At 50.1% G+C, this 21,017-nt stretch overlaps 8 protein-coding genes across 8 annotated transcripts; 4 read left to right on the forward strand and 4 right to left on the reverse strand.

Moving 5' to 3' along the window:
- Positions 1-583: 583 nt before the first annotated feature.
- Positions 584-5,284, forward strand: UA08_03028 (hypothetical protein; the record flags this gene model as incomplete). Its single annotated transcript, XM_020265134.1, has 10 exons — positions 584-905; positions 997-1,185; positions 1,303-1,425; positions 1,692-2,463; positions 2,715-2,782; positions 2,843-3,059; positions 3,127-3,618; positions 3,707-4,393; positions 4,464-4,930; positions 5,013-5,284. 10 exons carry the CDS (start codon positions 584-586, stop codon positions 5,282-5,284), a joined length of 3,609 nt encoding a protein of 1,202 aa, XP_020121937.1.
- Positions 5,285-5,341: 57 nt separating this feature from the next.
- UA08_03029 (hypothetical protein) lies at positions 5,342-6,963 on the reverse strand (the record flags this gene model as incomplete). The annotated part of the gene is made up of 3 exons (XM_020265135.1): positions 5,342-6,567; positions 6,630-6,711; positions 6,778-6,963. 3 exons carry the CDS (start codon positions 6,961-6,963, stop codon positions 5,342-5,344), a joined length of 1,494 nt encoding a protein of 497 aa, XP_020121934.1.
- A 250-nt stretch (positions 6,964-7,213) lies between these two features.
- Positions 7,214-7,948, reverse strand: UA08_03030 (hypothetical protein; the record flags this gene model as incomplete). Its single annotated transcript, XM_020265138.1, has 1 exon — positions 7,214-7,948. The coding sequence occupies one exon, from the start codon at positions 7,946-7,948 to the stop codon at positions 7,214-7,216; it is 735 nt and encodes a 244-aa protein (XP_020121935.1).
- A 291-nt stretch (positions 7,949-8,239) lies between these two features.
- UA08_03031 (hypothetical protein) lies at positions 8,240-10,581 on the forward strand (the record flags this gene model as incomplete). Its single annotated transcript, XM_020265139.1, has 9 exons — positions 8,240-8,472; positions 8,750-8,789; positions 8,849-8,954; positions 9,022-9,191; positions 9,249-9,509; positions 9,570-9,665; positions 9,737-9,869; positions 9,953-10,043; positions 10,110-10,581. 9 exons carry the CDS (start codon positions 8,240-8,242, stop codon positions 10,579-10,581), a joined length of 1,602 nt encoding a protein of 533 aa, XP_020122436.1.
- Positions 10,582-10,829: 248 nt separating this feature from the next.
- Positions 10,830-15,456, reverse strand: UA08_03032 (hypothetical protein; the record flags this gene model as incomplete). Its single annotated transcript, XM_020265140.1, has 6 exons — positions 10,830-13,428; positions 13,481-14,458; positions 14,618-14,790; positions 15,146-15,194; positions 15,258-15,286; positions 15,358-15,456. The coding sequence occupies 6 exons, from the start codon at positions 15,454-15,456 to the stop codon at positions 10,830-10,832; spliced, it is 3,927 nt and encodes a 1,308-aa protein (XP_020122435.1).
- Positions 15,457-16,442: 986 nt separating this feature from the next.
- On the forward strand, positions 16,443-17,522 carry UA08_03033 (hypothetical protein; the record flags this gene model as incomplete). Its single annotated transcript, XM_020265141.1, has 1 exon — positions 16,443-17,522. One exon carries the CDS (start codon positions 16,443-16,445, stop codon positions 17,520-17,522), a length of 1,080 nt encoding a protein of 359 aa, XP_020122438.1.
- Positions 17,523-17,984: 462 nt separating this feature from the next.
- On the forward strand, positions 17,985-18,665 carry UA08_03034 (hypothetical protein; the record flags this gene model as incomplete). The annotated part of the gene is made up of 1 exon (XM_020265142.1): positions 17,985-18,665. The coding sequence occupies one exon, from the start codon at positions 17,985-17,987 to the stop codon at positions 18,663-18,665; it is 681 nt and encodes a 226-aa protein (XP_020122437.1).
- Positions 18,666-18,929: 264 nt separating this feature from the next.
- UA08_03035 (hypothetical protein) lies at positions 18,930-20,300 on the reverse strand (the record flags this gene model as incomplete). The annotated part of the gene is made up of 1 exon (XM_020265143.1): positions 18,930-20,300. One exon carries the CDS (start codon positions 20,298-20,300, stop codon positions 18,930-18,932), a length of 1,371 nt encoding a protein of 456 aa, XP_020122432.1.
- Between the last annotated feature and the right edge of the window lie 717 nt (positions 20,301-21,017).

The following is a 21,017-nucleotide window of genomic DNA, read 5'->3' on the forward strand; positions in this document are numbered from 1 at the left end:
TATACATCCATGAGTTCTTCAATATTGCCATTTATAGACCTAGGAATTATTGATCTTCGCTCTCGCCCTCGGGCGTAGTTACTACATATAGCGTAGCCTCGGGGTCGACGTGTACATATCCATAAAGCTAGGGAGGATTAGGTAAAGACTCAAGGCCTGCCCATCACTATTCCGAAAAGCTACTGCAACATCCTTTAAGGCCGATGACTATTTCAAATCTTGCTTACTCGTCTATGAAGCGGGATTTAGGTTTAAATCGAAATTCCGTGCCTTCAAAGTTCGTTGCACATAAAGAATCGTGCTGGACCGCTCATCGAGGCAACATAATTTCTATTAGGGAATTGTTATATAGGTATTTTATATGGGGCCTATAGTTATAACAGAAAGCCTGATATAAGTTTCCTATTCCGATTTAGCAACGCCTTCCATGAGCCACCTGGTACAATGATTGGCTGGAACGGTTAACAAGCTAATCCGACCCGTCCTTGATCTGTTATCTAACTCAACCTCCTCACGCATTAGTCATTTTATATATTATTCTCATTCCTTTTGCGAATTCTATTTGCATATTTGTGCATACACAATGGCTGGCAATACCTCACCTGATTACAAGGCCCTCTTTCAACAGGAAATAGAGCTACGAAGACAGGCAGAAGTACAGACTGATCCCACTGTTTTTAGGGAGTTTATCCAAGCCTGCCACAGTTTGCTTTCTCTTCCATTCAAAGCTGGCACCCCAACCAAGTCCACAAAGGGGAAAATCCCGCCGCCTACTGGAAAATATTGCCCAACACGACTTTGCCTGTGGTCGGACTGTTCGGCGCAGCAGCAAGGATTCTACGATGATGTCAACTCCTACCTACAATCAACAGGAAGCCGGCTTTGTGCACCCCTTGCCTTGAGTCGTGCGAAGTGAGAAGGATCTCGAGAGCTACGAGCGATTTGCTGTTGAAGACCATGTGCATGATATTATAGCTGAACTGTGCAAGATACCAGATGCCCGGGAGAGGTTCCGACTTGGCAATGGAATTGTGTTTGATAATCATGCCAATGTCCTAGAAGATGATGGCAACAACAACAACAATGTATCAAGTACGCCACATTCAAGACCAGATCAGTTTTGTATCCATCGAGTCGACAGTATCACCAATAGCTTGCTGACCACAGTCGAATATAAGCCACCGCGTAAGCTCAGAGTTGAAGACATACGGTCGGGTTTTTGATCAATGGAGTTTTGGAAAGATGTTGTTAACCAGAATGAAATACCTACTGACAAGGATGAAAAGCTAAAGTATAATGCAGAACAGCTGGTTGGCTCTGTATTAACTCAAGAATATCATGTTATGATTCAAGAGGGGTTGGAATACTCCTACATCACCAACGGGTTGTGTTTAATTCTTCTCCGTGTTCCATATGACGATCCCAGTACGCTTTATTATTACCGTTGTGAGCCCAATCTCGACGTGGATTCAGGCGACCCTGAAATCTTCCAGCAACCAAAAACTGCTATCGCCAGGGTGTTATGCCTCTGTTTGATGTGTTTTCATTCTCAGATCCGTGATCAGGCGTGGCGGCAAGAAGCAGGACGCCATTTACATAAATGGATGACGAGTTTTGACCATACGCGGTCCCAGATTCCTGATGAAGAGCTAAAAATGGTCCCCCCCCCGACTCGGAATATGCGAGCTTAGATACAGGCTCTGTCTATTTGCCCTCATCTCCACTATCGGCCAAGCAAACGCGTCGAGCCTCAAACCGATTACGAGGTGACTGTGCACCCATGGGAACGATGTCTCAGAGTGACCGCCTGGATTCATCTGACTCCGGCGCAGACACAACAACAAAGAATCGCAAGCTCGGCATCCGCCAAGTCCTATCCTCTCCGCCTAGTCAGCGTCGATCGACACGCCCAACGGACTCGACGCCCCCTTCTAGTGGTCAACACCAACAGCACACATCACGTTTCTGTACGCAGCGGTGCCTATTAGGCCTACAGCAGGGGGGCGCGTTGGATCGTCTTTGCCCCAATGTCCATCTTCATCGGCACGAAAAGGGCGATCGACATAGCATCGATGCGGAAGAGCTAGTACAGTTGCTAAAAGAGCAGCTCGATCAAGACCTCGACCATAACTGTACGCCATTCGGAGATTGTGGATCATATGGTGCACCATTTAAGATTACCTGCGCCAAGTATGGTTACACATTGATTGGAAAAGGAACCACGTCCCGACTCTGGAAGGAGGTCTCCCGTGAAGTAGAGATATACCGGATTCTTCGTAAAGCACAAGGGTCTGCAGTCCCCGTGTTCATTGGGGCCATTGATCTGAAAATGGTCTATTTTCTTCATGGTGCTGGAGAGATCCAACATATGCTGCTTATGGCTTGGGGGGGAGGGGAAGAGCATGCGCAAAGACCAGGGCTTGGTGCTGCAGCAGGAGATCTCCTGGTCGACGAGACAAGTCCGTAAGCTAGGAGTCGTGCACGAGGACCTGCGGCTTGAAAACATGTTGTGGAATGACGAGCTGGGTCGGGTCATGATCATAGACTTTCACCGGTCTCACATCGACCGCCCGCCAAAGATTAGATCTTTGATCAGTTACCCAGAGGGCAAGTCTAAACGACCTCATATTCTCTATGCGTGAGTGTTGGAGAGTAATGATTAATGATGACACATGAACAGTTGATGTAGTAGTCGTAGTAGTATGAATCCCTAGTTGGACTTTTGGAAAAGGTCTTCGGGGCGCTAGTTTCTCCGCTCCGGGATGGCACTACATGGCCAAACGTATTCCCCATTCCTATACATAGTCTACGATAGGATCGAGCTTCCTTTTGTTGTATGCAGAGCTGCCAGGGAGTAGAGGCTGGTCTCTTGACAGAGCGTGGATACCTCGTCAGCTCCCTTGTCTTCTCACTCCAGACAATGGATGCGAATACTACGAATGCTCGTCCATATCGGTCAAAGTTGAAAAGACCGTGCGATCGCTGTCGCAGCAGGAAAATAGCCTGTGTCCTTCCGGAAAGAGGTTCATGCCACAGCTGCTGGAATGCTGGCAAGCCGTGTGTGTTTGAAATGCCGCCCACTCCGCGAGGTCGCTTTGCAGCTCGTGGCTCTACTACGCATAACAGGGATGCCAGCTATCAGCCGGCCATTCCCACCCTCTCGACACGACAGCTACAAGATCAGCCCTCTCATTTTCCGCCTGATAATGTTGATGCCGAGAACGAATCATTGCAGGGATATGAACCGGTTGCTTCTGTAGCTTCCGTCAGTACTACTAGTCGACATGCGCTCAACGTGCAACATATCCGATCCCTTGATCAGATAAAAGATTCGACTGCGCAACTTTTTGGCATATCAGCAGAATCGGACCCGTGGCTACTGCGCCATTGCAAGTATGACGAGAATGGAATTCACAGTCTACATCGCATTCATTTTCGAAACGTTGGTGGAGTACCGGTGGAGGGCCTGGTCCCGGTGCATTTCCTGGTGACCGATGATTTGCTCTTCAGGCCGGCCAAGATTGCTACTGCAATTCGCTCCGAAGCAAATGTAGAGGATTTGCGTCATGTCTTGGATGAGTTGGTGCCGCCCAAATATGGCTGGCGACTAATCCTACTGTAAGTCTCTTAAAAAAGAAAAAAAAAAAAAAAAAAAAAGAAAGCGTCAGTTTGAATTTATAACGAGTCTAATCATGCGGTATTCCAGGTTTTTAAAGTTCGTCTTCCCATCAGTGCCAGTAATCTCAAGATCCCAGTTGGGCCTTAATCTGCCATTACCGAATCGTTCATTGTCGAGCACCCCTGTTCACTTGCTCGCAGCGATCTATGCTTCTGCTCTTCCATTCAAAGCTCATGATCCGGAATTGGTCATTTTTGGGCTGTACGACGACACATTGTGTGACCGGCTTTGGCGTCTTGTATACGAAGTTATACTGCAGGAAATCCATACTCCTCATTTATCTGTCTTTCAAGCCTGCTTGCTGTACCTGCAGCGGCTACCTCTCGGAAGTCAAAGTGCATTAGCAGATAGCCCATTTGTCTGGTCTTTTCTCGGGAGCACAGTGGGCTTGGCGGCTTCACTCGGGCTTCACCTTGAACCACGGCCATGGGGGATTCCTGCGTGGGAGAAGCGTCTCCGAAGAAGATTATGGTGGGCTATCTACCTTGAGGATAAATGGCGCAGCCTACTTATTGGTCGTCCACCGTTTATCCGTCGAGAAGAGTGGGATGTCAAAGATTTGGACGATGCAGATTTTGTTGTTGATGGACTGGGTGATGCAGACATGAGCGCATTTTTTCAACATCACCTTGCACTTGAACCGGAAGACGGGGCGATTTTCAAGTCTCTCACAGACCTGGCTCAGGTGGTGGATGACATCTACCAGACATTCTAGTAAGTGCTTGCTCGTCTGGAGCAATTCGGAGCATGTTAGTATATTCAAAATCTAATCCCCCAAACGTAGCACACTCCGAGGATCTCAAAGAACGTCTGAAGACTTCCAAGCCTCTATCAATGCCGCAAGGCCTATACGGCAAAAACTGCAAGCTTGGTATAGCTCTCTTCCAGACTTTCTACGGATCAAGACACCCCACCAACCGGAGCTATGCTGCAGGGAAGGCGCTGGTGTATTACACTTTGCGTATTTGACTCTAGAACTGTTCGTGTATCGCGCCATCTTACGGCCCCTAGCCCGATCGCCTCCGCCACCTCCAATAATAGCAGACGATAAGAGTTCTGAATCGACAATGTGGCTGCTGGAAGATCTAGGCTTTGATGGCTATGGATTAGATCAGCTCCCTGCTGTGGATGTTTCGGAATTTGGTGAAGCGGCAGAGGCCACGCTGAATGCCGCAGAGAAGTGTGCAGGAATTATTGTCAACTTTGTGGGTGCGTTAGAACCTCGTGACTTTGACATGTTCTGGTATCCATGTAAGTATATTCTCACTATCCTCAAAACAAAAGATGAAATTAAAAAAAGAAAGAAAGAAAGAAAGCTGACACTTCTAAATAGGGACTCGTATATGTTTTGCAACAATGACCAACTTCATCTGTCTTCTTCTCGTTCAAGCACTCACGGAACAACATGCTTCACGAACAAAACATCTTTTAGAAATATGGACCCAGAATCTAAGTCGGCAGTACCGGAATCACGAAAATCTTATGGCGCTGGGCCTCGTGCGATTGCACAGTCTAGTTACAGGAGGACTGGGCAGCAACTTCATCGTCCCTCCACAGGTTGCCAAGGTCTTGGATGCAGATATAGATTGTGAAGATCATCGGTAGATGTTCAGTTTCTTCTGAGGGGTAAATTTCTATTGCACAAGGTTTGCTCATCACCAACTAAAAGCTCTCTACCGTCCAAGGTGAAGGATTGCTGTTTGTTAGAGAGCTGCGGTCTCTCTTTATGAATTGACCATACCCCTTTCTTCCGACAACACCTCCATTATCTCGATCCCACACCACCTCTCCTCTGATCAATGTATATCGTGGCCATTGCGAAATCATCCTCGCTTCATACGGCGTGTAATCGACATTGTGGTGCAGTGCAGAATTTGTGATCGGAAATGGCTCCAAGGTATCCGACGGATACCAAATGACCAAGTCAGCATCAGACAGGCCGGGAATCAGGGCACCTTTCCGGGGATAAAGCCCGTAGAGCTTAGCAGGATTGGCACTAGTCAGTTCGACAAATTTCTGCGGAGTCAGGCGATCGGCGCTCATAGTGAGCGCTAGACGCGTTTCGACACCCGGGCAGCCGTTGGGGATATATTTGAAATGGCCTTCCGGGAACTCCGGGGTGATGGCAGCCTTCTTGCCACTTTCGGCATCGTCATAGATGAATGGACAATGGTCGGACGAGAGGATGGTGAAGGTTCCATTCTTCAAACCGGCCCAGATCGCCTCGTGGTCTTCGGGACCTTGGCGCGGCGGAGGCGAGCAGACGCATTTGGCACCCTCGAAACCAGGCTTATCGAGGTCATCCCGGGTGAGGAAAAGATATTGTGGGCAAGTTTCAGCATAGACGGGCAGGCCTTTGGTCTGCGCTTGCCGGATGACCTGAGCAGCAGAGGGGGAAGACACGTGGACGATTAAGATGGGGGTATCAATCAACTCGCCCAGCGCAATCGCTCGGTTGGTGGCCTCGCTCTCCAGAATCTGGGGTCGGGAAGTAGCGTGGTATTTGGGCGCCAGGAGTTTGCGATCCTCCAATTGCTTGGTCATCCAACTCAGGACGTCCCCGTTTTCAGCGTGGATCATGGTCGTGATTCCCGTCTCACGGGCTCGGAGGAGCACATCCAGGATCTGGTTATCCCGTAACTGGAGTGCCTCGTATGTCATATAGATTTTAATCGAGGATATGCCGCGCTCGCGGAGCGCAGTAAATTCGTCGAGGGCCTGGGCCGTTGGATTCGAGATGAGCAGATGGAATGAGTAGTCGCAGTATGCCTGGTCTGCCGCCTTCTCGGCTGTTGTGTTGAGCACGTCCAGCAGTGATGATTCCGACTTCTCCTGCGGCGCAAAGCTGACAATAGTAGTTGTTCCTCCGGCGACAGCAGATCTTGTGCCTGGCGAACCAATCAGCAACATTGATGCAATCTAATGCAATTCCGCGTGTTGGAAAGCTCACCGGTTGTATAGTCATCGGCAGTGCGGCCTTTTCCAAACAGGGGAGGCTCTGCAAGATGCACATGAGCGTCGATGCCTCCGGGCTGCAGGATGATTCAAGTCAGTGTAAGTGGTGCATTGCGACGTGAGTGACAGACAGACAGACATACCATCACATAGGCACCCTCTGCATCAATCACACGCGTTGCCGAAGTCCTGGCGAGATGGCCCGCCGGCGCAAGCAGCATGATCTTCCCATCCTTGATGGCCAGATCGTAGCGGCCGATATCTGCGGCGGTCACTACGGTGCCATTGAGGACGATGCAGTCGTAGAACGGGATTTCAGACACGGTCATCTTGAGACTCGACAGATGAGCTTTCTCAAAGGGGGGAGGCACTTGAAGGACAGAAGAAAAGAAAGGAAGATTAGAATTTGTACCGCAGCTGCTTGTTGGTTTTATCTATCATACAGGCGGGGGAGGCCCTGATAAGCGGCCGATAGGCAGTTGGCCGTCGGGCGATACCAATTTTATTTTTTTTTTTTATTTTTTTTTTTCCCCCTTGAGTCATGTAGCATTACAACTATAGAACTATAGTATATATACATTATGCGCTGCTTATTCCGGACAGCAGACGTCCCCAGCCCTTGATCGCAGTAGTGTCGACTCCGCAGCCGCGCAGCATATCCCAGAGCACCGTGACCACTGTGTCCAAGATGACAACTCCGTATTTCTCCTCCCAGTACGCGCCGCGCTGGGCGGCATACAAGTTGGTGCAGAAGGTCGAGATGGCTTTGACGTCCTTCGCGGCCACGCCGGCCACCATATCGTCCAGCGTCGACTCGGCGACGTCCGCGAAAGCCGCGTTGGTTGACAGGCCGAGATGGCTCTCCTTGGTGCAGTCGACGTCGATGGTGGCATACGTCTTGATGATGGCGCTTTGCACATCGTCTTTGTAGGGCGTGACCAGCCCCAGCTCGCGGACACCGAGCTCCTTGACGGCCTTGTTCAGCGCCAGGACGGACGTTGTCGCGGGCACCCCCGTCGCAGCAGTGATGGCTTCGCATAGCATCTCGTCTGCCTCGAAGCCGAGCCAGCCCGACGACGTCCCGCTCCAGCCGATCACGTCCACATGCGCGTCTGCCAGCAATTTGGCTGCTTCGACGATCTTCTCGGTCTGGAACTGGCTGAGCGCGTCCTCCTCTAGGCTGATCTTGAGGACCGTGAAGCGAGAGAAATGCACGCTGACATGGGGCAATTGCGACACGATCGCCTGCGATAAGGGCTCCAGGCTGGTGTTGGACGACGGCGTGAGGATTCCGAGGCGGATTCGCTTGCTCATGGTTGGCGCTTGACAGGGGTCGATTACAGAAAATTGTCTGCGAGCGAATAATAGCATGAAGAAATAAATACTCCTCAACATAAACGGAAATCATGTCTCCATCTTATCGCCCGATATTAGACTTTGCCGAGGAGACGGCCGTTCGATATGTATCGATCAGATAACGAAGTGAAAAGCTTCGATAAGCCGATGTATAAACTTGCTCGGTCAACGCCGGTTCTCTCCCCCCGCAGCTGAAGGATTGCGTCTTCCGATAAACTGATCCCCATCATCCCCTCTGCAGGCAACGCCATGGCCCTAGCACAGAGGCTCTCTCGCCGGGGACAGTCCATCCTAGACACCTGCAAGGTGGGAAACAAGACCGACGACGGCCAGCACGAGGAGTCCGGGCAGTTTGGGCGATGGTCGAACAGAGATCTTGATCCCTCGCCTCCGGCCCAGCGGACGTGGTCGGCCTTGTCGTTTTTTGCTTTCCAGTTCAGCATCGCGTTCTCGCCTACGACATATAACGCCGGCGCGAGTTTGTATGCGATTGGGTTGAAGTGGTGGACTATCTTTATAGCTTCCAGTGGGTTACTCTTTGCATACCCTGATGATAAGTGTTTCATGTGGCTAATACCAGGTTTGTATAGTTATTGTTTCAATTCTTATAGCTATCTTGCTTTTCTTGAACTCGAGGGGGTCTGCAAGGTAAAGGATTTCCCCTGCATACCATTTCGACCTCGTTTCTAATTTCTTTTTTTTTTTTCCTCCTTTTACTAGGTACCATGTCGGATATCCAACCTTTGTCCGTCTATCTAGCGGTATCTACGGATCTCTCGTGTTTGTCTTCATCCGCGGAGTAAGTGATTATTTCCTTCCACCGCCCATATAAAACACATACTAAGTGTCTTTCCTCAGGTCGTGGCAATCTTATACATGAGCATCCAGACCCTTTACGCCAGTAATTTCGTAGCCGTAATGCTACGCTGCATGTTCGGACATAAATGGACAGACATTCCCAACCGTACGCCAACCCCCTGCTCTGTTCTGTCCTGCGGTAAACAAAACTGACAAGATTTCTTTCTTCTCAGATCTCCCGGCAAACGCAGGCATCACATCTGCTAATCTGCTGGCATTTGGCATCTTGTGGATAATCCAATTCCCGTTTGCGTTCATTCATCCGAGCAAAATGACACTTGTGTTCAAAATCAAGTCTGTCATTGCTCCGATTGGCTTGATAGTCACCATGATCTGGGCTCTTGTAAAACCTTCTCTGCCTTAATCCTGTCTGGCTGGTCCACTAACATTTGTTTCGTAGGCGTCCAGCCACGGAGCCGACTTCAACGGTCTCAGCACAAAAACCGCAACGGGGGCAGCCTTGGGCTGGTCGTTTATGAAAGCCATCAACACGATTGTCTCCAACGTCATCCCTCCACTGGTCAACATCTCTGACCTGGCTCGATACGTCAACAAGCCCAGGGATACCCTGCCCATGCCCATTGGCCTGGTGGTGAGCAAGCCACTAGTCGTGATCATCGGCATGGTCGTTACTGCGGCGGGTTATAAACAGTTTGGCGAGGTATGCAATGCCTGTTTCCTAATTTTAGTAGACTCTTCTAACGTGAAAGGATTACCTAAGGCATATTGGAATCTGTGGGACTTTTACTCGAGTATTCTGGATAACTACTGGACCCCCGGGGCCAGAACGCTGGTTTTTCTCGGGGCTGGGATTCAGGTATGCCCATCCTTTCGTTTCATCCTTTTACTACGCCTGGGATACCTAGGTATTGACAGTTGTTACAACAGGCATTTGCAACATTCGCCACAAACTTTTCTAGCAATTCGATCCCCGTAGGCTGCGACCTGACAGGCCTGTTCCCACGGTATTTCACCATCGTTCGCGGCCAGGTACTCTGCTTCATCCTGGCCTGGGTGTGCGGTAAGTCTTGTCTCTTGCCCCCATACTTCTTTTTTTTGGGAGGGTGGGAATTGAAAGGACCTAGATATACTGACATTGCTTAGTTCCCTGGAAACTGACATACTCTGCATCCTCCTTTATTACATTCCTGGGCTCATATCTGTGCTTCATCTGCCCAATTGTCTCCTGCATGATGTAAGCGCCCCTCCCTTCTCCCCTTAGGACGACAAGGAAACAACACCAGCTAATTTCACTCCTCAGCGTCGATTACTGGCTCATCCGCAAAGGCAACGTTCACGTCCCATCACTCTACAAAGCCCAACCGGGGGCCATATACTATTACACCGCGGGCTTCAACCTCCGCGCCTTCGCCGCCTGGGCCATTTCCATCGCCCTCGTCATTCCCGGTGTCTCTGGTGCCCTGAACCCAGGCTCCATCGGCATCGCTGCCGTGCGGATGTACAACATGGGCTTCTTGCTTTCCACCATAGTCGCGGGTCTGATATACTACGTCTCCTGTCGCATATGGCCGGTGCCCATATATCCACCCGAGTTGGCTAAGGATGATTATTCGTGGGAGGCGATGCGGTATACGGAGGGATTCTTCCCTGAGGATGAGGTTATCCCTGAGTATCTGCGTGAGAAGGTGCTTGATGGGATGCAGATTCATACTTTTGTTGATGTGAAGGAGACGGCGTCTTCTCAGGCTGGGGATGAGAAGACGAGTGTCTAGATAATATTCAATGGCTAATTTGTTTGTTTTTTCAGTTCTGTGTTTGGAATTGAAGTCCTGAATTGTATGCACTATGAATGACCAAAAGTTCTTATCAATCTGGCCCGAAAGACAGAAGAAACAAAAAAAAAATTTCTCATATCATCATAAATCATTATTCATGTCGTGTCGTATCAAGTCTAGAAACCTGCACATTCATCAATTGCACTATAATGTATAATGCAATAGCAGAATCAGTATCTGGCTTCCTACCGCTTTGGTGAATGCATTCGCGCCCTGAGAATATCAGCCGCCAAGGCGGCCGCTCTCGTCTCGACCTCGGCTTTATTAACGCCGTCAGCAAGCTGGACAATCTCTTCATTGCCCACCAGCACAGTGCAGATGTACACCGAGTCCAACTGCTCTGTTCCAGAATCATCACTGGATGCCATATTCTTCTTCTTCTTCTTCTCCTCGGTGCGAATATCCACCTTCTCCGACCTCGCCGCCTCGCGCACTTGGCTGAAAGGATGCAGGATTTCCACCTTCTCATGAATGATTCGGCGCAGATACGGAAGCAGGCCAATGCGCTCTATAAAATTGCGACCAGCATCCAACGAGCCCTGTGAGTCAACAAATATCGCGCACAGGATGCTCTCGATGATGTCAGAGAAGAATTTGCTGGCATTAATGCGAAACAGCTCTGCCCAGGGGTAGTTGCGCGAGTGTTTGAGTGCATTGTGGACTTCTGCACCCCACTTTTCATACCGGTTTTGCGTCTCTTGTTGAGCATTGACGATTTCCCATGATGCTCCGTGCCGCATCATTTGCCAGAGGTATATCTTATGCTCTGTCTGAACGGTTGAGAGGTGCGCCTGTCCGGCTTCTGCCGCTTCTTCACGCATCTCTGTGATATAGAGACTCTGGCATAGGAAGCCAAGGAAGTGGGCGTTCACCACCGCTGTTCGCATCAAGTGCATGTTCTGGTGGGAAAGCTGCTTTGGCTGGTGGAAAACTTCCTGAACCACGAGATGGTCAAGCAGCGAGTCTCCCAAGAATTCCAGTCGCTGGTAAGTCGGTGACCCGTCATTGGAACAGGGGTGAGTCAACGCTTCAAACAAAAGACTAGGCTTGTTGAACTTATACCCGAGCATTTCCTCTATCTGGGCCAATTTAGGGTGGGATGCTGCCTTTTCGGAGAGCACAGCTTCTGCGTACATTTTCTGGACGTCAACGTCCATAGAATTCCAAAGCTTCTCAGGCATAAACACTTTGGCACATGCTTCTAATTTCTCGTAGCCACCATCAAGAAACGCTGCCCCCATCAGGGATTCTACAACGTCAGCCAACGTCTTGGATGAAAGCTCACGCGTTTCCTCCAGCGACTCGTTGTCTTCCGCCTTGGCGAACTGAGAGGCGTAATAGGGCCTCCATTTACGTCCAGTAAACGGCTTAGTTAGGATGAACTGATCTAAGCCTAGTTCTCGTGCGGTTCGTGCTAGGCGCTCGTTAGAAACGATGCCGTCTTTCGCAGCCGACAGCATCCCTTCGTGCCAAAGTGGGTTGTTCGCAACCAAATGAATAGACGTGATTAACTTCAAGAGACTGTCGCCAAGGAATTCATATCGTTGATAGTCTGTTGCTTCCTTTGCCACAGAGGTGCTAATAGCGGTCAAAACATGTGCTAGATCCGAGAACTGCACCCTCGACAGTACGGTCTTCGCTAATCTCTCTGCCACGAAGAGGACTTCGATATTGTGCGTTATTGAAGGGATGAATAGGGCAAATTTTGCAAATCTTGCAGGAAGTCGGTCTATACGACACAAATGCGCTGGAAAGCACTGCTGGGCCGTATGTGCCAATGGTAATTGTTCCGACTGCGCGATTGGATGAAGAAAATCCGCACGCTTGGGAAGCGTAGTTCCCTTGAGATGTGTCTCTAATCTGACAGCTGCCGTAGGCTGCTCGTCTGTTTCTGTTTCCTGCATCACAGCATCCTCTACAGGCAAGTTGACAATCTGCTCAATGAAAAACGGTCGGGCATTCTGGTCTGTGGTGCGAGCCATGCCAATCTCTTGTAACTGTTCTGTCGTAATCTGGTCTGCTTGAATAGTTGTGCCATCATACTTCCCCTCGGTTGAGAGAAGCCATTCCTCAGTAGCCACGTCGATAGCCTCTGCAGGCCAAAATAATGTAAGAAAATCCGCCTCCGGTGAGGCCATTCTACCCTCGTAGGTGCAATACAACACCTGGTGAGTGAAACGTGCCGCTTGCTCGGAGTTCACATGCGGTGTGATACTGCGATCGTTGCAAATCCTTGCTCGCAACGTGACGTCCTGGTTCCAAAAGAGTTCAAAGGACCAATCGCATGGGATACGACTCGGTAGAAGCAAAAGCATGTCAGGCACTCCTAACGGATTTGCTTCGAAACACACTCGTGTCTGGATGAGCTCCAGACCGCTTTTCCGCAGCTGAGCTATATTGTGCCAGGGACTCCAGCATTCCGAGACCCGGGTAAGTTTCACCTGTTTCTCTTGGATTGTTATCTCCGGGTCTGAATATTTCTTCCGGTGACTAGGCATGAGATGGTCATCTACCAGTCCTGCTGTATAGAGAGCCAAGTAAGCCTGGAAAGCAGCGTCTCTTTTAGCCGCTTTCTCGGTTCTCCATTTAGATTTCGAATGGGCAACGCGCAGAGATGGATCTAATAAACTCGGCAGAACAACCTTGGCCGTGACTTTAACGATCTGAGAGGCTAGATCACATCGTTCAATGATATAATCGGGCTTATTGTCAGTGAAAGCATATGACATTGTTGAGCAGAAATACACTAGATATTGGCATGCATTTTCGTGATTCAAAACGGCCCTATACAACATGTTAACCTCCGAAGTCCTATACAGCAGAGATAATTACTCACTCAGTTTCGGGTACCCGGAAAAATTCAGCACTCTCTTCCTCAAAGTCCTCGAGGGCTTTGATTTCTTCCAGAACCCTCATGTTGTCCGCGTATAAGGCCTTCAGCTGTTGCTCCATTGATGCCCATTTGGCCATACTGTCATCGTCATCGCCGTCAATAAATACGACGAGTTCGGACTGGCGATCTCGGGCTCGCCCTCTTCTCTGAACGAATGACCTCAAATCTTTCGGAGGGTCAAAACAGATTACCACATTGCAGGCTGGTACATCGATTCCTTCTTCTAGAACCGAGGTGGAAATCAGTATGTTGGTTTTTCCAACACGCAAGTCGTTCAAGACATCTTTTTGATCCTTGAGGGAGGAGAGCTCGGTGATGTTTGACTTTCGGCTAGTATAGTTTGAGTTTCCAAGAAAGTATTTCGTCACGATCCCTTCCATCAGCGGGTGGGTCGACAAAAGATGGGCTAGCATGATTACCGTGGCACGTTGCTCAGCGAACACTATAATCCGGTATCCCGGGTTGTAAGACTCTGCAATGGTGTTGAGCAGCAATCCCGCTTTCTCCGAAATACTGTCCGGCTGGCTTCCCCAGCGTCTTTGCTCGACAGTGTCCGGAAGCATTGAGAGGTACTGCATCATATACGTCTTTTCTGCGTCCTCGAAATGGCGGAAAATGTCGTTCTTGGATCTTCGAGTCACTTCTTCAATGAACCTCTCGGCGCATGTGCCTACGAACACGTCGGCTGCCCAAGCTCCGAGTTGCTCGTGAATAACGTCTCCACGCTGAGAAAGCGATTTCAGCTCCTTTCTCGTGAAAGTTTTGCCACTCTCAAGAGTCTTGATGAGCGTTTCTTGACTTTTATTGTCCTTGCTCGCTCGTAATGACTTGATGTAAGGATCGCTCTCGATGTCTTGTAACGTAAGGTCTAGTAGAGTGCTGAGACATTGCAAGGTTTTTGTAGGCTCCTCCATGTTTTGTCTGTAAGTAACAGTATATAATTCCGGCTGATGTGTGAATTTCAAAAGTTCTTCTCTTTGAACGACTGGCGTTCGGCATATTGCATGGAGATTTTCCTCCAGTAATCTGATCCTGCTTAGCAGGTTCATACGCAGATCTAAGTTTTTCCCAAGGACTTACTTCACTGCTTCAGCAGTAGCTCGTGTAGCAGGAGTCGCAGTCAACCCCAGAATAGCCGGTAGCACAGACTCGTCGCTTGATAAGCGGGCATGATGGTATAAACGCATTATGCCATTAAATGGGCTGGCGCCAACGCATCTATGGGCTAGGTTCGTGATTCCGTCAGCGATATTCTGGAGGAATGCAAGGTACTCAGCAGCCCACCTTCATCAAACACGAGCAATGCCAGGCTCGAAAGCTTCACAAATCCGTGGCACATGGCATCCAATAACACCTGTGGGGTGGAAACGACAATGCGTATGTTCAATAGTATCTTGTTCCATATCTCCTGCGTGCTCCAATGGTCCACATTGTCGCTTCCCAGGAGCAGCCTACTTTGATAGAGGGGCAGCTGTTTGGAAATCACCGCGTGCTGCTGTTCCGCTAGAGCCACGGTGGGAGTCAAGAACCATACCAACTAGAGGCGGCTCAGCTTCTTTTCTCTTCGCGAGGGGGCACACATATATATATATAAAGCCTAGAACACACCTTTTCTGGTGCACAGCGTGCAAGCTCTTCCTGGATTCGAAGAATAGCACTGATATAAACATTGCACATATCAGAGGACATGGCCAGTGCATGTTTGATTTCTTGTTCTTACATCTGTGTCTTCCCACTGCCAGTGTCCATCTATTCATATTGTTGTTGGGTTCAGTTAGTGCTTAACTGTTCAAGGTGTATCTAGACAAGCTGAGACTCACTGCGACAATGGTGTTTTGGCGCAGACTCTCAGCCAGCATTTCTTGCTGGTAGGCTCTCGGCTTGACTGCCACAGGCATGATGCCTTCTTCGGTCGCCATGGCAGCACACAATGGATGAGCATAGAGGGTGGATCTGACGGTTCTCCAGATGGAAGCCTCAGATGCAAATCATCCACGCAAGAAGTGTAAACCAAAGATGGAGCGAAGACGTGGGGCAGCTGCTAGCTCTGCGCCTAAGGCACCAACCGGCCCAATTGCGAATCCCTGCATGGGATGGATGTTCATTCGAGAGGGAACTTGCATCCTGCTGCTTGAATGCCAGATCAGCATTGCATCCCTCAACAACCAGCATTTCCACGCATCTGACCTGATTCCCAAGAGGAGGAAACTTTTAGAACAAGCACAAATCGGAGCGCGGATCTTTTATCTCCCCGCGTTTTACAGTTTTCGCAGGATTGCTAGCGCCTAGCGAGCTTTTTTTTTCCCAGGGGTTTCTCGGGGAGAACTAGCGGGCATGTATTCCGAATACGAATATTACATACCGGCTATTTGTTTAGGCGGCCGGCCTTGCTCCCGTACACTTTGGTATAGACTTCACTGCAAGATCGCATAAGTATTTGATAAGCAACTAAATAATTAGACACAGTCAGTCTAGAATCATACAGACAGAGAAAGTACCGACTAGAATCTGTAACAGCAAGCATAAGCGGCCATATACTCCGTACTTAGGGGCCGTATTAATGGTAAGGTATATTACGCCCCTGGCTGAGATCGCCCGCTCTCCATCCAATCCCACCAACAGAAACAACAAGCCAAGATCGCTTTGACAATTCTAACTTTTTGCTAGAGTTGGACCGGGCAGCATGTTGGTTCATGCTGTACCGAGTACTTATGCCTGTTCGTTCGTCAATTCACTTACATTAACACTGCATTGGGTTTTCTTGGACGGGAGACCCAGACATGCTACCACGAAAGAAAGTCTCTGTAAGCACAGAAGGGTGACTGGGAACTGAAAGCTGAAAAGAAGAAGGGAGGGGGGAGGATAGATATTGGAAACAGCCTTGGTCGAGTTTTCAACTCCGGCCATGGTGCTCAATTTCGATGCCGGCGGCCTCAATGGCATATCAGGCTTCTTGCACAACTCAAACAATTGGCTCACAGCCTTCGTGATCTTCTTGCTTCTCATGGCCATGTATAACGCGGTCGAGCTCGCGGTGATGGTCTTGGTTTCTTTCAGACGCTTCAGAGGCCTCTACTTCTGGTCGCTCCTGCTGTCCGCCTTGCTAGGCGTAATCCCCTATTCAGTCGGGTTTATGCTAAAGTTCTTCACCCTGGTCACCCCCTGGGTTTCCTGCAGTATTCTCACCATCGGGTGGTGGACCATGGTCACGGGCCAGGCCGTTGTTCTCTATTCGCGCCTGCATCTAGTCCTGCGGAGCTCAAGGCGACTGAAGCAAGTGCTGTACATGATCATGATCAACGCCGTCTTTTTGCACATCCCAACCACCGTCTTGACTTTTGGGTCCAACTTCCGCGACGACTCCATAGACTTTGTGCTGGGGTACAATATCATGGAAAAGATTGAAATCACCGGCTTCAGTTTGCAAGAAGCCATCATATCTGGCCTGTATCTGTACGAGACGTACAAACTGCTCCATATTTCACGCAAAAACAAGGCACATCGCCGCATCCAGTACCAGATCATCGCGATCAACATCTTCATCATCGTGATGGACTTGAGCCTCCTCATCCTCGAGTATGCGAGCCAGTACTCGATCCAAATCTGCCTCAAGGCGGCCGTCTACAGCGTCAAGCTGAAGCTCGAATTCGCTGTTCTGGGCCAACTGGTCGACTTTATCCGCAACAAGGCCAGTGGCTACCACCACGAGCAGTCGCAGGGGTCAGAGATAGCCATGGGTAGCACGAATATGTCCATGGCGGGCTCCAGGAAACGCTATGCCGGCCAGGATGCCGGCCTGCCCTCGACGCGGGCGGACGATCCGCATTTTTACGGACAGACGACGACGAGCGTGATGCCGAACGAAGGGGAGAACTCGAGTGAAGAACGGCTCAATCTTCCGTCGGGGATTATCATGACCAAGACGGAGTTCTCGGCAACGGTCAACCACAAGCGAGGGGACTCCGAGGACCAATGTACATACTAGCTGTAGAGTCAGTTCGTTCTTCTGCTTTTGCCGGTTGTAAAATAACTAGATATCGTGCCCAATCAGCGGCGGCCATGCACAACAATCAATTTTCGGTATGTCGTGCAGGATGCGGCGGCGGGACAGCCCGTTGGCTTTTCCTTTCCGTTGGCCAACCCCGCGCGCGGAGTTGTCATGCAATAAAATTTCAACGTGGCTGCCCGAGTCGGAGATATTCTCTTTCTCTCTCTCTCTCTCTCTCTCTCTCTCTCAGTTCAGTTGCTCTCCTACCCCAGTCTGAAACACCGCGCTCATGAGTGACGTCCGCTCACTGGCCTGAAAAGGTGCAGTGTCCTCGGGGAACGACATTGCATTGAATCGGGCCGAATCCAAGATGCTCGCTGCTGCTTTCTAATTGCACAAGGCAGTCAGTCCTTCGATGTATATGCATGCATAGTTGACTTTCCTTCGACGCCCTCGCGAATGAGTCGCCATACCCCAAAGCGGACTCGTATCCCCGTCATTGTCCACGACGGCAACTCCAGCATCGCAGCCTCGGAAAGCATGACGGTCCCCAGCCTGTCGACCGGCTCTCCGTCGTCCGTGTCTGGCAGATCAAACGAGTCGCTGAATAATGTCGTCGTCAATCTCCTCGACACCGATAGCACCGGCAACCTCGTCGCCCCCGCCGAGCAACCCCCAGTGGTATTCCGCTGTCTCTTCCACATGCTGCCTTGCGACTATCAGTCCGACAGTCTCGAACAATGGCAGACACATGTGCTCAGTCACTTCCGCGGCTGCCGACTCCCGCCGGTAGCAAGCTGCTCGTGGTGTGCCGTCGACTTTGGCGGGGAAACCGCCGCTCGAACGTGGACGGAGATGCTCGAGCATGTCGCGCACGAACACTTTGAGAAGGGGCATACTCTTGCGGCGAGTCGGCCCAATTTCGAGCTAATGAAGTACATGTACCAGTCGAAAATCATCACCGAAGACCAGCTGAAAGCCGTTCAACTCTGCCCTTCCCCGGACAGTCCGGCATATCACCCGTCACAGGATGCCGTCAGAGCCAGCATTGGCTCGTCCGACGAGCCATACTGTTCCACGTATAGTCCGCGACGAGAAAAGCGGTTACGAGAACAGCGTCACGGTATCAGTGTAGTATAGCATGCCGACATTAATGTACTGCTATTTCTTCTACTTCGTTGTTTATACAGATATACATTTTTTTTTTCTTTTTTCATACAGCGCCACGGTCTGGTGGCTATACTCACAGCGTTGTACTAATGATTCCTTTTGCTATTCTTGACTTTGCTTATGCAGTGCAAGCGACGATTATAGGTCTACCTAGGTACTAGAAAAATGATTTCATGTATAGAACGTCAGGAAACATAAAAGAAAAAAAAATCCGTAAGCCAACTTCCACCCTTATTAAACCTCCACTGCCAATTCATTGAGTAAAGAATCTCTGACAGCCCTGACAAAGTTATCCATACTTACCATTTCGTAAAACGCCTCGTTGTACACCAAATTCAAGCACAGCTGGTCGCGGAACGTCAACACATGACATACACCCTGCCTATTCATCATCTCCAAGCCTTGCGAGACCCTGTCCACGCGAATGCCTCGCTTGGAAGAGCCTTTCTCTCTATCCAAGTACTTTTCCACTACACCAAGGCTGCTAATGTCAACATCAGTCGGTGACGGGGTTCCCGCAGCAGGTAAACCGCGCAAAAGGTTGCACAGCCCTATGGCGTACTCGCGATGTGCGGATATATATTCTTTGCTTAGACCCTTGCGGTACTCGCCATGGTAGGTCCTGGCCCGCTCCTCCCATGACGACGTGGCCGGCACAGCAACCATCCACCCAGTCGTGAAAATTGTCGATGCATATTGCCGGCCTGAGTATGGGTTTGATAGGAATGGACGGAAACTATAGCGAATTGTGCTGGTGTAATGCTTCCGAGCTTGGTCCTCAGGAGCAGCAAGCGCGTAGTTTGCAGCTGCAATGGAGGCATGCACGGCGGCCGTTACGGAGAGATTGCGTATTTTGCAGGCTTGAATTACTGCACTGGTCTCTTGCTCTGTAAAGCGATGATGGGCGATGCGTGTACCACCAGGGATAGTCTCTGCCGGGGCAGGCGAGAGTATCCCGATGGCACCAACTGCGTGGCCGAAAGTAGCAACATATCTGGCACCCAGTTCTTTATCAACTTCGGAATGGTTGGCGGTAGGTATAGCTGCGGCCTCCTCAATCGGAGGTGCTAGACGAGCTGCCTCCTCGCCCCACGGCAAGTTAGCAGCGTCTGGTGATGGAGACAAGGTCGCAAGAGCAAGAAAGTCATCCATGAGCATAAGGCTGCCGATGCCATCAGTTCGCCAGTGCTGCGAGTGGGCCAGTAGCTCGTTTGTCATGGGTAGATAGTACATAGTTGCATACGGCGAGATGGTAATAGAAGATATCAATTCATCCGCAGTTTTGCCCTCAACCACTTTGAACGTTTCAGACGCCCATTTCTCTAGGGCGTCCCTATCAGGGACGTCATAAACATAGTTTGTCTCATTGACAACGTAAGCAGCTATTGTCGGGTGATTGAAACGAAACGCCTTCCAAGCTTCGCGGAAGAGATGTGGCATGTTTTCCTGCGTGAGAGAGCCCGTCGGCGTGATTGCAACGGCGATATTGATCGCCCAATGCTCGCGGCTGAATGGCAAAGCGGTGTCTCCAAGGATTTTAATGAACGTTTCGTTCTCCCCGAGAGCACGCTCGTATCTGCCATTGCGAGTCTGGGACCAGGGCATTGTAGTGTGTAGTGAATCATGAGTTTAGAGCCTTTACGAGGCCGCGACGATGCATCAGGTCTTAGTGCACCGAAGGGATACCACAGCTGAGAGCACAGCCGCCATACTCTGCCAATGCGCCCCTCGACGCAGATCGCTGTGGGTATGCGTTGGCACGGTGTATATACCTAGACAGCTACGGACCAACTTCGAGGTTGGAAGGAAGTCACGTGATACATCTAGATACCCATCCAGTCAAACAAAGCAAACACGCCCGCCTTCCCAAAGATGAATTTGACCGCAAACCTCACGGCGTCATTCAGCACAGCAAGGCCAATGGATCGTGTACATTGATCAGGGCACTTTTTAGCTTTTCTCCTCTTTTTAGACTTCTGCGCCGAGACTCTCCAGAATGCGAGAGGCCAGAATTGCTTCCTCCTCTGCAGTCGTGACGTGACCTACTCTCTCTCCCTCTACCGAAGCAGAGACGAAAACACATACCAAAAACCGAATCCTGCTCAGCTTAATAATATGGAGAGACTACCCATACGAGATCAACAAGGGCTACACCCTCAAACGCATCCACATCCTCATCCTCATCATTCTACTGCTCCCGGCGGCCTTTCGCCCGCCCCTCCTCCGCCGTCATTACCTGCCCAAGGCCCCCCGCAACTCCCTCCGCAAATGTTCACGACGGCTGCACAGCTACTCGATTTAACAGATAGTGAGTGGTATCTG

The sequence above is a fragment of the Talaromyces atroroseus genome (genome assembly GCF_001907595.1).
Source record: "Talaromyces atroroseus strain IBT 11181 chromosome Unknown scaffold_2, whole genome shotgun sequence".
Taxonomy (NCBI): domain Eukaryota; kingdom Fungi; phylum Ascomycota; class Eurotiomycetes; order Eurotiales; family Trichocomaceae; genus Talaromyces; species Talaromyces atroroseus.